General features: G+C 44.7%; 1 protein-coding gene across 1 annotated transcript in view; it reads right to left on the reverse strand.

Moving 5' to 3' along the window:
* Positions 1–4,902: 4,902 nt before the first annotated feature.
* Positions 4,903–14,532, reverse strand: part of Lrp2 (LDL receptor related protein 2) — a 148,792-nt gene continuing 139,162 nt past the window's right edge. Inside the window, exons 72-79 of the mRNA XM_059260620.1 lie at positions 12,924–13,014; positions 12,072–12,139; positions 11,808–11,925; positions 11,280–11,409; positions 10,496–10,597; positions 8,902–9,030; positions 6,546–6,617; positions 4,903–6,390 (exon numbers count right to left, since the gene is read on the reverse strand). Of these exons, the coding sequence (XP_059116603.1) occupies positions 6,232–6,390; positions 6,546–6,617; positions 8,902–9,030; positions 10,496–10,597; positions 11,280–11,409; positions 11,808–11,925; positions 12,072–12,139; positions 12,924–13,014 (869 nt within the window). The 3' untranslated portion in view covers positions 4,903–6,231. The remainder of the gene's footprint in view (positions 6,391–6,545; positions 6,618–8,901; positions 9,031–10,495; positions 10,598–11,279; positions 11,410–11,807; positions 11,926–12,071; positions 12,140–12,923; positions 13,015–14,532) is intronic.

Consider the following 14,532-nt stretch of genomic DNA (forward strand, 5'->3'; position numbering starts at 1 on the left):
ACAATCCATGGAAAGCATGGGAAAATCACTTTAGATGACTAAGCGAGGGCATCCATAAAACTGATCACTCCAACTAGACTTCTTCAGTCAAAAACGCAAAACAGGGCCTGGAGAGATGGCTCAGCAGTTAGGGCCACTGGCTGCTCTTGCAGAGGACCCAAGTTCAAGTCTCAGAACCCACATGGTGGCTTACAGCCATCGGTAACTCAACTCTGGGGATCTAACACCCTCTTCTGGCTTCCACAGGGACCAGGCATGTACCCAGAAAAATGTGAAAGAAATTTCTAGAGCTAAGTTGTAGCTCAGTTGGTAGAGTGATTGTGTGCCTAGCATGCTTTCAAACCATGAGTTTGATCTCCAGTGGCACATGTAGTTGGGCATGGTGACACATACCTAGAATTCCAAGTTGAGGCAGAAAGAGCAGAAGTTTAAGATCATCCTCCCATACATAGCAGGTTCAAGCCCAGTCTAGGCTACCTGAGACCCTGATTTAAAAAGTAAAAAATTAATAGCTTCTTTTCTCAGCTTCATCTCAAAATTGACAGTAATATCAAAGAGGCCAGCCAGCCAGCCCTATGCTACATCTTCTTTTGTAATTTCCTCCGTGGGTCTTCATACTTTCACGAAGTGGGATGCCTGCCTCTTGGTGCTCCCAACAGACCTTCTAATTTCACCTCCAGGGTAGTGTCTCAAAGGGATAAGACTGCACAACACCTGATGTTTGAACCTGGTATTTGCTAGGCGAGAAGTCAATGTTAACTAAGTCAGTAAATGGACAAAAAGGTAAAAACCACAGCAAGAAAGAAATCCTGAGCCTCTAGCAATGTATTAGTAATGCTACAAGTACATGTGTGCCCTGAAGACCGCACAGGGTGATGAGCTACTCATAGCAAGGATTTCATCACAGAACATTAATCTATTCACGATAAACTTATTTCTTGAGGTTTTTTTTTTTTTTCTTTTAGGATCTCGAGACTTAGGCTTCTAATTGGGTAAAATGGATAAAACATTATAGAAAAGCCACATGAAGGGTGAAGAGATTACTGAGAAATGATAAGGAATAGACCAAAAAGTTTACTGGGGTGAAGGTAAGGAGGAAGCTGCAACATTTAGTACCTAAACCTGACCAGTGATGCTATCCAGAACAGAGCTGGCTAGTGTAGCATGAATCTTAGAAGGTCTTATTAATACAAACAAACCTGGAGCCAGGTATTGGGGTGAATGCTGGAAGATCAGAGAAGCAGAACAAGCCACAGCTAACCTCACCTCGCCAATTCCTCAGCTGATCCTGTTTCCTCAGACTGGAAGCTTTTGTGTCCTTATCCAAATGGATCTCAGCTGAACTGCTTCTTGAAAGCCTGAAAGCTTAACTAGGCCAAAAGCTTAACCAGGCTCTAGTTCCTGGTCCTCACGCCTTAAATACCTTTCTGCTTTCTGCCATCACTTCCTGGGATTAAAGGTGTGTGTCACTATGCCTGGTTTTGAACTCACGGAGATCCAGACAGATCTCTGTCTCTTGAATGCTAGGATTAAAGGCGTGAGTGCCACCAATTTCTGACCTCTATATCTAATGGCTGTTCTGTTCTCTGACCCCAGATAAGTTTATTAGGGTGCACAATATTTTGGGGAACACAACATCACTGCAGGCTAGAACCACACAGGAAATCATACTGGGTTTCTGGCATTTGAGACCAGGCTAGGTAAGAACCCAAGGGTATAGATGCTAGAATCTCTCTAAAACTTACCATATGCTACTCACCTCCACACAAGGGTCTCGGTCACAATGAGAAATGATGTGGAGTAGGAACTAAAAGAAGATTTCTCCCTGGGATATGACATACCAGGCACAGCATGTTTTTTTTTTTCTTTTTGTTGTTGTTTTGTTTTTTCCCCCCTCCCAATCGGCATGTTATAATTTAAGGTCAACAAAGCATCATTCTGTATGTTCTCTGAGTTCCCTGGTCTGCAACATCATTAAAATAATACTTCCTTTGTTAAGTTTCCAGATGATTAAATGAGCTTTACATGAAGTTCAGTGAACTCTACCTGTTGCTGTGTGATAGGTATTTATTCAATATTAGTAAATGCTATCCTCCTGAGAGGCGTGAAGTGTGGTGTGTTTGCCTGTTTTGTGTGTGTTTGTTTTGGATAGTGATGTGCAGTTACTGCTAGAGGCAGAACCCAGGCTCTCACATGGGGTCTACCATTCAGAAACATCCCCAACTTATCTCTATATTTATTTATTTGTTTGTTTGTTTGTTTGTTTGTTTGTTTGTTTCTCCCTTCTTTTTTGGTTCTGTTTTTCAAGATTATTCTTTTTTTTTTTTTTTTGGATGATTAACTGAAAATCAAAAAAAATTCAGTAGCTTAACCAAAGCCAGTCAGCAAGAGCGTCATGGCCCCCCCCCACCTTTCACCTGACCAATCCTGGGTTGGCGGTCATTGCTTTAGTCACTGACGTAGGTGGATTACACTCTGAACACTGCAACCATGGACCACTCTGACATGTAACTCACAGTATATCATAGCTGACTAATGAATTTCTGCTCGACCGGGCTAGGCTGAGCTTACTTCCTGATAACCTTTCATGAGCTCTAACGCAACCTGAACTTTAGAATACCATGCCTCAGTGATTTCCAAAGTCTTTATAGGCAACCTTCCAAAGCCATCTTGAAAAACAATAAAATTTGATCTGGGTAAATATTCAATTTTAGCTGGGCAATCTTAATTAGAACCATGAGTTTGAGGCTAGCCTGAGCTATGTGGCAGAGACTCAAAAACAAATAAAAACACAAAGCAGGGTTGGAGATAGCTCAGCAGTAAATATGTTGGCGGTGCAAACCAGACAACCTGAACAACCTGAGTTCTCTCGTTGGGTTCTACAGTGGAAGGAGAGAACAGACTCCAGCACTGTTCTCTGGCCCCCATGTGCACATCATGGCATGTTCACATGCCAGAGAGAGAGAGAGAGAGAGAGAGAGAGAGAGGAAGAGAGAGAGCATGAAATTTTTAAGGGTGATATTTCATGTCATGAATTTTACCGTTAATAAAAGTAAAGAACAAGAATTAAGTTCAACTTATAAAGAATAAAACCTCCTTTCCTTCTACGATTCTTTACTCTGGAGCCATTTGACAATTTTTCATCCCAGCAGAAGTCATTAGGACGCCACTGGTTCTTCCAAACCTGCTCCCTGTTTAGGGCCCACTTGGTGCCCTAGAAACCTCAATGTGGGACCATAGACCCACATCGCCTCCTGGAACCTTGGCTCTCTAAAGACATTTGTGGAGTTTCTTTGCAAAGAGTGCCAAATACTTAAAAAAAAAAAAAAAAAAAAAAAACAAAAATCCCCGAAGTAGAGCATTTTGACAGCTCACCCAGAGAGAGGCGCCATTTGACAATAAAGTCAGGATGTGAATCTACTTTCTTGGAAGTTCTTGTAACAAGCTTGGTGCTGACTGAAAGCCTCAGTGATTCTGAGCGAACTAAACTCCACATGAAGCCTGGAGTAAGATAAAGTGCTGAGCCATTGCACCTGAAAGGTGGAGAAGTTAGAGGTAACACAGACAGCCCTTGCACCTCCCTGGGAAGCTGCAGATCCGGGAGACTACAGTCACATACGCATATTCAGTTGGCCAGAGTTCATTGGCTCCAGGACAAATACTGCTTTGGCTAGGACTGGAGCCTGCCTGTACATTAAACAAAGGAGTCGTGGATTCCCCTGCAGCTATCACCATGATGGACACAACTGCGCAGGCGTGTGCATGCGTGCTTGCGTGCATGCATGTGTTTACAAATAAAGTCTCATTGCCTTCATGGTCTGAACTCAGTTCCCCTAAAATGTGATGAAAGTGATAAAACACTGTGCAAAAGCAGTTCAAGGCTCCTTGTCTTCCAAAACTGGTGTCCCTCCCAATGCACTTTTCACAAGTTGCCAAAGAAACAACCAAAAAATTTTAGAAGTGATAAACCCACAATTGCACTCTTAGAGACAAACACTTTTTTTTATAGTAAAACTCTCCACATTGTCAGGGAATGATCCTCCATAAGTTCTTCCAGAAAAATGATATACTTTTAATGGGCTCCTGAGAGACTAACCAAAAAAAAAAAAAAAAACAAAAACAAAAACAAAAACAAAACCAACTAAGAAGAAGCCCTGTGTAGCTGGGTCTAGAAACTGGAAATAGAAGATTAATTTCACACATCAACTTCATTCTGGTACTATGGGGGGAGAGGGAGCCCGCATCCCTCATCCCCACATTTCCCCAGAGTGCTCTCGAGTAGAAGCAGCAGGAAATATTAGAATGATAGAAAGGAGAGAAAAAGATAGAAAATACAGGATAGCCTCGAGAGGGCCTGAATCCTAATCCATCAGCCCTGACTGTCTCTTCCCTACGGTTTTTAAAGGAATGCCAAGGGATGGAGCAAAAGACCCCAGCACATCCAAGTGCAGACCATCTCCGACACCTGGTACCTGGGCCTGTGGTCCAGTCATCCTCTTTGTGCAGACCTGCTGAGTAGAGCTTAAATGGGCTCCGACGGTTCTAGACACGGGGAATTGTGCAAAAGGGGGTGGGGTGGGCTCTCTACCTTTTCCTGAAACAAGAATATTCTTAGAAGCATCCAGAAAAGATGCAACTCATCTGTGGCTCTGTTCTCCATGCTGTGACATTTCAAATACCAAGGACACCAAGACAGTAAAACACAACCAAACCCTTTTCTCATCTCCATTTCAGCTTCAAGGGTTCAGCTAAAATCTGAAATCTGGATCCTCTCCATAATAGTGTCCACTAAAAAATGCACTGAGTGGAGCAAGGAATTGTTGTGCCAGAGAGCAATCAAGCACAGTTCGAATAATTTATGACCAAGGCTCAAGAAGGAAGGACACAGAGACACAAAAGACATCTGATAAAATACACATTTATTAGAAATTTTCAGCAGCATCATTTCCAGTTGCATTTTTTTTCTAATCAAAGTAATTACAATCGGTACTCAAAATATGAGCAACAAAATATTTTGAGAACTCGAGAATAAAATAATCAGTAGTATAATTCATTCATTCATTCTCCCACCCTTCCATTCATTCATTGTTTTACACATGTGCAATATTAGCACAGAGAACCAGGAATGCTACTTGCTATGGAAGATGTATATTCATGCCATGGTTCCTGTCGTAGAGAATACATCAGCTACTCAAAAGAAGAGCTGGGATGTACAGTACATCCTGACACAAATGTACAGATTAAGGCAAAGACCTGAAAAAAGGCTCAATAAGAATGTTTTCCCTTTCTGTTCATTGTCAACTGAGGAAATAAATAGTCAATATAATATTATTTTGCACACAGAGGCAAACACCCAGCTTAACTGGTATCTGTTTGGCACCCCACTTTATGGAGAGACAGGCTTGGTTTTAATAAGTCAGCTGTACAGAATTCCAGTGACTAAGGTACATGACACCTGAGATGCCAGGCAAGGGCGGAAGTTGATCTAAGGTCCATCAAGCAAGAGAGCTCATTTGACGAAATACAAACTCCGTGTGGGACATGAGGTGACAGATACAAAGGGTGACTTGGCTACAAGGAGCACAGCCCATTCAAAACCCAGCTGCGGTTAGAAGACAGAGGCACAGAGGAGGGTCCAGCTGAAGCACTTTTTGTACCTTCTGTGTGGTCTGAAGCATCCACAGTCTATGTAGCCACCACTCACCCGCCTCTATTAGTGCACTTACTAACCAAGCTGATAGGTAATGTTGAACATTGACTATTAATTTACGTGCTGATGTGTAAAAATGGACCCACAAATGAAGCTTGGACGCCTTTCCTGATTGCTCTAAAGGAACCATGAGTGGTACCTCTTCTTTAGGCATATCCAAAGCTCTAAGCCAATTCCTTTTCCTATTAGATCATCTAGTCTTCAGCTCAGCAACCCACTCAACAGGTACTTTCATTAGCAGATGCAAAGATGTGATAATCCTTCCAAAATTTACAGAAGTACAATAACTTCACAGCATCACCCTCAGACAACATCAGTGCAAGATATACACAGTACCTCACGATAATTGTAAAAATATGAAATGGCATGAGTAAAAAAGACACACATCACACTTTCAACTATTGGCAAACAGAGAAAAATATATTTTTAATAAAGTACTGAATGTTAACTTTTTTCATTTGTCCGTAAAAAATATATGTGCAAAAGTGAGTATCTAATCATTCCCTAGAGAACTGGTGTGGCTATACATCAGAATCTTCTTTAACAAGATTTGCAGTGTCTTTAAATGTGTCTTCTGTTGCAGAGTAGCCTGGAGTTGGATTTCTTTTTGACGTTTTAGCAGGGAGAGAAGGAGATGGAGGGGGAGCCACAGCCACATCTTCCTTTTGCTCACTGTCCATCTACAACCACAAGAAGACATGAATCAGTTATTTACTTCCACAGCATGATCAGACACAGTTCTGTGTGAGGACCAGCCTTTGCCAGTTCCCCAGAATAATCCCAATGTGAGCCAAAGCAGTGAGAGTCTGTGCTTAGAACAGGGATTCAAAATTACCTCTGCATAGATTGGATTTTCGAAGTTCGTGGTCTGTTTGGGTTTTCGCTTAAAGATGTTCCATTTCGTACCCTAAATGAACAGAGGAGATGGAAGGCTTTCAGTAATGGAGTTTTCTATTTTGCTTTATTTGTGGATATCTTTTCCTAGGTTTTTCCAGTCTTACTGAAAAACAAAGTAACTTAGGGGTGTGATTGAAGCAGTATATTGATTGTTCAGTTTCTCTTCTAGTCCCTGGACTAAGTCCCTCTCAGCTGTTTTCATAGAACAATTTCAAAACCCCTCCTTAGTGTGAATGTGCAGCTTCTGAATATGGACCGATGCCATCCGGATGATTTGCCATGCAGCTAGTCAGGTACAGGTTATCCAAAATACTAGGACACAGAGGTTTCTAGAGCAGCCGAGACGCTCGAGAAAATGTCAAATTGTGTCTCTTATTTCCAAAACTGTCTTGGCCAGAATATCCCCTCTCACTTCATCACATCCACCATCATCATCCTTGTTGTCGTCGTCATCATCACAAACAACTGACATTTACTGAGTGTTTGCTGGGTGTCAGAAATTGCTTTAAGAATTTTATGAGGTTCTGATTTCATCTCAACAATCCTTTGCATGACACAGGCTGACAAATAGCTACATTGTGGCAGACAAGCAGAGAGGCCTATGTACTGAATAACTCACACACACACACACACACACACACACACACACACACACACACACACTACTGAAAACTTGGTTGGAGTGCTGGCCATCTCTTTGACAGGCTCCCCCTACTGGCAGCTCAGGAAGCCCACATGTTTTACAAGATGGCTGTGAAATTTGGTACCAGCAGCACATGACTCTGGAAGACAGGCACGACCGTTCACCCAACCCACCCAACTATTCTGTATGTCATCAAACAAGGGAAGGTGGAGACATACATGGAGGTCAAAACGCTGTGTTTGAAAATGTGAAGTCGCGTGGACAAGGCCAACACTCTTCACAGGCTTTGTCCCAGGCTGCAACAGCTCCTTAGAGACTAAGCAATTGCTAACAAGAGGAACGTGGTGATCCTCATTTCCAAACCTCCTTGGGAGATCCCATGCAGGTCAATGAGACTTGTGGAAAATGACAGGACTGAGTAATAGGTATTTTCTGCATATTTTCTAAGAAAGCTAGACTTGTGAGACTCCTTTGGACGTTAATACCCTCAGTGAACTAACCAAGTGCCTGGTTAGTGTCCCAGGGGTCACAGATACCGGATCCCCTGACAGATGGGAGAGAACAGAACTTGGAGGGTCTCAACCCACACTGAGGCAAGTGGAAGAACCAGTGGGCTGCAAAGTTGGAGGTGAAGAGCTGGTCTGCAGTTGGGGAAGCCTGGCTCTCATTCTCAACAATCCCTCCATGTCCATCCTGTTGCTGGAACCCAGGGCGAGGGGGAGACGAAACAGCTTCTTGCCACGTTACCCCTCCTTACAGTCAGCGCTACCTCTGACTAAGAAGACGACCAGGATTTGGGATGGACTGGAAAGAAAATGGTAAGAATGAAAAGTCTAGCAGTGCCTTGGAGTAGAGTGAGACCTGGGGACTGAACACTTGACAATCAAGTAATCTGGGGTCTGTGGAACACAAACCTTCAATGTCCACTTTTAAATGTAGCTCAAGGAGAAAGAAGTCCCTGGGAAAACAGTGAACTAAAACTGCCTTTCTATGGTTGGTGTGTGTGTGTGTGTGTGTGTGTGTGTGTGTGTGTGTGTGTGCAAGAGGTAATTTTTTCTGAGTCACACTGAATTAGAGAAGATGCTACTGAACTTTTCTGAACAAGGACCAGGAACATATCAGTGTCCTCCACCGTGTTTTGTTTGTATCTAGAAGCACTGTCATCTCCAATTTGCCCATAGTTCCCCTTGTGAGGGACATTGTTAAGGACTATAGCTCTCAGAAGTAAAATAAGTGTCCAGAATCAAGCAACCTGGAATAGCTACATGTGTGCACACTAAAGTTAGTAGTACAATATTCACTAATACAATTTTTATCAAAGATACTTGTTGAACTTCAGCCCAAATACTCTGTGAAATGCAAAGGCTGGACAATTAGGTGTTGTCTAGACTTAGAGGAAGAGGGAATAAGTAGTGCCACCTAGTGGTAGACATTGGTAATAGTAAAGCCACAAATGCAGGTTGGAAACAGACCCTCCGGGGTCTGTTATATGTACGCTCATTGTGCAAGCTGTGTGAATGTCTCAAAATTTGATGTCCTTTTTCTGGAGATATATTAGATCTAGAATTCTGTTTTCCATTCTTTACACATACATCAACCTGAAAATTTCAAAGCTCTTTGCAAATTTCTTTTCATGAGTCGATTCAGTTACCTGAACTTCATCAGCACCCGGGGAGGCTGGCTTTGGCTCTGGAACTATCTCAGAAGGATCTATGGGACTTCCATAATTCTGGTTTTCCACATTTTCTGATACAGTCGCCTGTGAGTGTATTGATGGCCCCTACGCAATTTTGAAAGAATAAATGATTAAATGAATCTTGAATACTTTCTCCGCCTTGTTCTCCACAGACACAGTCAGATGAGTGACCCTGGCAGCTGTAAATACCATGAGGTCACCGAATATGTCAACCCTGGCAGTCAAGTACACCCCTCACTATCAGGCTTCCTCATTTAATGTAATTCCTGCTGCATGCAATACTCTTGATTCCCAAGATATTCTTATCGAATTCTGGCAACCACATGCTAAGAGCAGTTACACAAAACTCAATGAACTGAATGAGTATGGCCGGGCGTGGTGGCATACACTATTAATCCCAGCAGAGACAGATAAATGTCTGTGGGTTTGAGGCCAGCCAGGGCCACATGGTGAGACTGTGTCTCAAAAGATGAATAGATAAATAAAATAATAAAATGAGTAATCTGAGGACTGCCTCAAAGAGGATGAATTAAAAAAAAAAACAGTTGGCAATATAATATACTCCTTTTTCTTGCATTTTACATCCACCATTCTGTTTCTTTTTAAACTTATGTGTATTTGTATACACTCATTTTATTTCATATGAAAATACCAGATGAAATGTCTTCTCTATTCCAAGATGCACTATGAAGGAGCAGGCAAAAAATTCAAATACTTTTGCCAGGCGTGGTAGCCCACGCCTTTAATCCCAGAACTGGGGGAGCAGAGGCAGTCAGATCTCTGTGAGTTTGAAGGCAGCCTCGTTCCAGGACAGCCACAGAGAAACCCTGTCTTGAAACACCCCCCCCCAAAAAAAAGCTATTTTTGAAGGAAATGTTTCTATCACCTCATATTAAAATATACCATATGCTGAGTTTGAAAGAAGTCTGGTCACTAGCAAACCCTGAAGGCTGTTTACTGTGGCTACTTAGACGAAGGAGGCACAGGGCAAAAGCTGGCGGGTCCAAAGGTGGCACCAGGCTGTTAGTCCAGACTAAGGAAAAGCAGTGTGCCTAAACATCTGTGTCTTCTCCCAGCTCCGCTTAAAAGTACAGAGTAACAAGGCTTCACCAAGTAAACTAATTTCAGACCTCTATACTTTTCAGAACAGGTCCTCCTCTCACTACACCCCACCCCCACCCCCACTGCTCATGACACTGTCTCTTATTCATTCATTTCTGCCACATGTCCCTGCATCCGTCCTGGGGCCCTGTGTCTCCTGGATCTCTAATAGATTCATACCCCTTGCTCAGACTGAATGACTGAGAACAGTGGAACCCCCCCCCCCAGCATGGCGGCGAAGTCTCGCGTCTCTGCCGTGACACAGGGCTCTGACTATGTGCAGGGCTGTAAACCAGGGTAGCTTCACAACTGCAGATAGGGAAGCTGAGGTACAGGCCACTGGGCTTCCTCCCGTTAGGAGGGCAGGTTAGAGGCCTTGTGGAACATTCTGCAACGCAGCAAGATTCAGCGGCACCGATGGCTGGAAACAGGTTGTGTGACATCTCACCTGAGCTGCCAGGGTGACCTTGGAAGTGCTGTCCTTGGCTGCGTACGTCGGGTTTTCAAATACCACCGGCTGCTTTCCCACCTCCATGACGAAGTGTTCGTTCTGGTGGGGAGGAGAGAGAGGTCACACCCACTGACCTGCTTCAGACAGGAAGGTGTCCCCCTCAGACCTGGACGCCCACCACACAAAGTCACCCAAAACATGAGGTCTTTGAGAAAGGGCAGGGGCGAGAAAGCAGCAGCGGGGACCCAGGGCTTCTAAATAGCAAAGCATTGTTCCAACCAATAAAAATGAACTAAGTCACAAACACTCTTCCTATGGCCGAATTCTCTGTGGCCCTTTAATGTACGTAACTCACCGTGGTAAGCAGTGGGGCAAAGGGTGGGTGGGAGGAAAGACAAAGGAAAATAGGGTGGCCTGAGGAATATTGTTCTTCCAGGCGAGGTTGGGGATGGAGACAACGTATCAGAAGTGAGTTTCCAGATTACAGAAAGCCCCTGCTGGGCCAAGGCTGTGCTAGGATCATCACTGAATGTGCCATCTGTTCCTTCTAAGAGGTAGGCATAGCCTATTCTACACAAGGCCAGAAAGAGTCAGAAAAGGTCAGCCCATGCCTGTAAATGCATACTTAGAAGAGGAGAGAGCCAGAGTTTCCACCAACTCTGTGGCCCACAGAGGACAGACTCTGTACCCCAAGATTAGTTTGATTCCTCATAAGAAGGGTTTCTTCCATAAGTTAGTGTAAAGGAAAAATCTCAGATAATGCCACAGAAGCCTCACTCACCATTGCCATGGATCTATCAATAATTGTTTCCGGACCAAAAGGTGACACACTGATGTCCATGTTAACATCAACCCCTGATCTGAAAGTTACCCCGTTTCCATTTTCAGAGGGTTTGGCGAGGCTGCTTAAGCTGGAATGAACCAAAACAATGTGTTATGTTGTTATAATTGTTTTTTAATCTTTGTAATGATTACTTTGTTGCCATATTACTGAATCTTTTTTTTTTTTTTTTTTTTTTTTTTGGTTTTTTTCAAGACAGGGTTTCTCTGTGTAGCTTTGTGCCTTTCCTGGAACTCACTTTGGAGACCAGGCTGGCCTCAAACTCACAGAGATCCGCCTGCCTCTGTCTCCCAAGTGCTGGGATTAAAGGCGTGAGCCACCACCGCCCGACTGAATCTTAAATGTGTCAAACACAGCACCTGAACACATGTGTCTACCTGAACCCATGAAAGCACGTTCCCAAATACAAGATCAGAACAAGAAATAGGGGTCACGTGTAGGAAGCCAAACCGACACACAGAAACTGACCTTGGCAGCTTGGGCAGTGCAGGCAAAAGGGAGCCAGTTTTTCTGTAGTGGAAAAAGCTAACCAGGACCAGAGCGCCAACAATGGTGATTATCAGGAATGTCAACAGCACAGCCATTGCTGTACAGAGGAGAAGCAGAGAGTCAACATCACTACCATGACAAGGAAGGCTAGAGGGACTAGAGCCTTTGAGCTTTCAAAGACCGGGTCAAAAGGGGGATGGGAGGCTGGGACTACTGCAGGTCATCCACATCCCTGACACTTACTTGTTCCTGGAGGGATACCTCGCGAGAGCCCAACCTCACAGTATTCTCCATTGTATCCACTGGGACACCTGGAAGCAAAGGGCCTTCTTAGCCTTGACTGAGACTTTGCATGCAGAGGCAGAGAGAGCTCTGCTCCAGGGAAATGCTCGGGGAACGGGCAATGCAGCCTGCACCCCGTCTGCTTCTCCTGCCAACCTAAGAGCACCGGTCTGATCCCGGAAATCCACTTATGGTGCAGAGGCACCTGTAAGGGTCAGCCTCGTGAAACAAGCCCACTGGCTGCTTCTCTGCTCCGCATTTCTTCCTTAGAGAGAAACGACCGGGACAGTGGCGGCATTCCGTCCTCCAACAGCTTTCGAGAAAGCGACCGTTCCCCTTGTTCTGTGAGGAAGGTTTCCAACAGCCTTCTTCGCTCCAGACTTTGATGAGTCTGCCTGTCATAATCCTTGTATTGAAGCATCTGTCTCTCCTGCCAGCTGCTCTGCCACACTCCTAAGCCATCATCCCAGGTGAGGTGGGAGGTGGCATGGGGAGACATGCTTTCTGTCTCTAACTCCTCACCCTTCCACATGACTGGGCCATTCCCAAGAAGTGTTAGAACTGCAGCGTCCCTGAGAAATGCACATAGGCATTTGAGCCAGCTCCTCAGCTGAGGCTTACTTACACCAGGCATGGTTTGGGAAGTATGCCTCACTTTCTGCAGACTCCCCCCAAAGAGGGAGGACAAGCTGGTTAGACCTGAAAACGGTGGATTGGGCAAGCTCCTTCCACTTGTTTTCCCAGCTAGATTAAGAGCTCAGTTTCCCTAGAAGAGCCAAGGCCTACAGCTGGGACCTCAAGAGTCAGACTTACTTGCATTTGGGGAGGTCATTCTCCTCAAAATAGCAACTTCCTCCGTGCATGCACCTGCATGGGGGAGGCATGGAGATGGGAAGTTCGCTGGCTGCAGAAAGGAAAAGCCATGCATGGGTTAGTCAGCCACTGCCGCAGAGCACTGCACCATGCAAAACCTGCCCGGGACTCAGGGGGAGGAGGGGTCAAGGTAGTTGACAAGTCTCCCTGCAAAGCTGCCGCCTGCTCCCTAAGGCAAAGGAAAGTGGCAGGTTCCTGGGGAGTGATACACACCTGTGCATGGAAACTGCAGACTCCTTTCCTGCTCTAAACAGTGAGGAGATGCTAAACCCAGAACATAAATTGTGTCACCTGAAATCCCCCAGATTCTCTTCTGGGAACCATTAAAGCCAAGGGTTTAATTTAGGCACAGCTTGAAACTGCAGCCCAAGACTCCAGAGCATCAGCAGAGGATCAGGCCAGAGGCAGACACACAGATACAGAGAGACGCTTAAGCACCCCAGGGACAGCTAGCAAGGGATCTCTTGACTTTATAAGGAACCCGCCACAGGATTACTGCTCCTGGTTTACCCCCGGCATACTCCCTGGGTGAGTATTTACCACACGTGTGTTTTATTTGAGGAGTATGTCTACTCTCTGAGCTCTTTGGGTCTCTACTCAAGGTTCCCTTTACCAGGCCACCCCTGTGCCTCTTCCTGTCCTGGTCCATTTTTCTCCATTATCCTTTAACCATCTGTCCTATTACATATTCATAGGTTTCTTGTTTATTGTCCTACTAGCAAATTAGCTCAGCGAGAGAAGGGACTTGTCTGTCTCACTCACTTCTATTATCTCAGGTACTTTCAGTCACACCTAGTACAGAGTACACATTCCATAAACACGTTCCGATATGTTAATTAACAATATACCACATCAAGGACTTGTATACAACGACTGTTATTAGTGGGCTTTGGATAAAGCTCTTAAATGAGAATCTTACAGAGTGTTTATGTTGTTTGCTTGCATGTATTGTCTGTGCACCACTAAACCCTCTCTCCAGCCTCAAAATAGCAGAATCTTATCACTGGGGTGAGTACCCAGGGCAGGAGAAGAGAGGAGGACAAAAGAGGTATTTCCACCCTTAGCACTTTCTCCAAATGAGATGAATCCTTGTTGAACTGCCCGCCCCCCCCCCCCCCCCCCCCCCCCCCCGTGGTAGGAACAGTTTGTGTCTCTCCTCTCCCCTCCACCCCCGGAAGCTCCCCCAGGATGTTAGCTGTAGCATAGGCTGCAGGGTGAACTGCAGGATGACTTTCTGATTGCTTATTAAGCAGAGGACATTGGTTAGGGACAGTAGTTATCCCCATGACTTATTAACTATTTAGACAAGCCGCTGATAAATGGCTCGCCCACCCACAGCACTGCAGGAGAAGCAAACCACCTCTGCCTTAGTCCGGACGTCATTTCTCAGCTTTCAAAACACAATCCTTTGATAGCTCAAATTGTGAAAGGGGCATGTAAGAAAAGCAGGAGGATCCTCCAGCCACCCGCCCCCTATGCTGGCTCCTCCCCGCTCAGGAAATGATTTTCTTCCTTGAGCAAATTCTAGAACAAAGGGAATCTACTGTAG

The sequence above is a fragment of the Peromyscus eremicus genome, chromosome 4 (assembly GCF_949786415.1).
Source record: "Peromyscus eremicus chromosome 4, PerEre_H2_v1, whole genome shotgun sequence".
NCBI classification, from domain to species: domain Eukaryota; kingdom Metazoa; phylum Chordata; class Mammalia; order Rodentia; family Cricetidae; genus Peromyscus; species Peromyscus eremicus.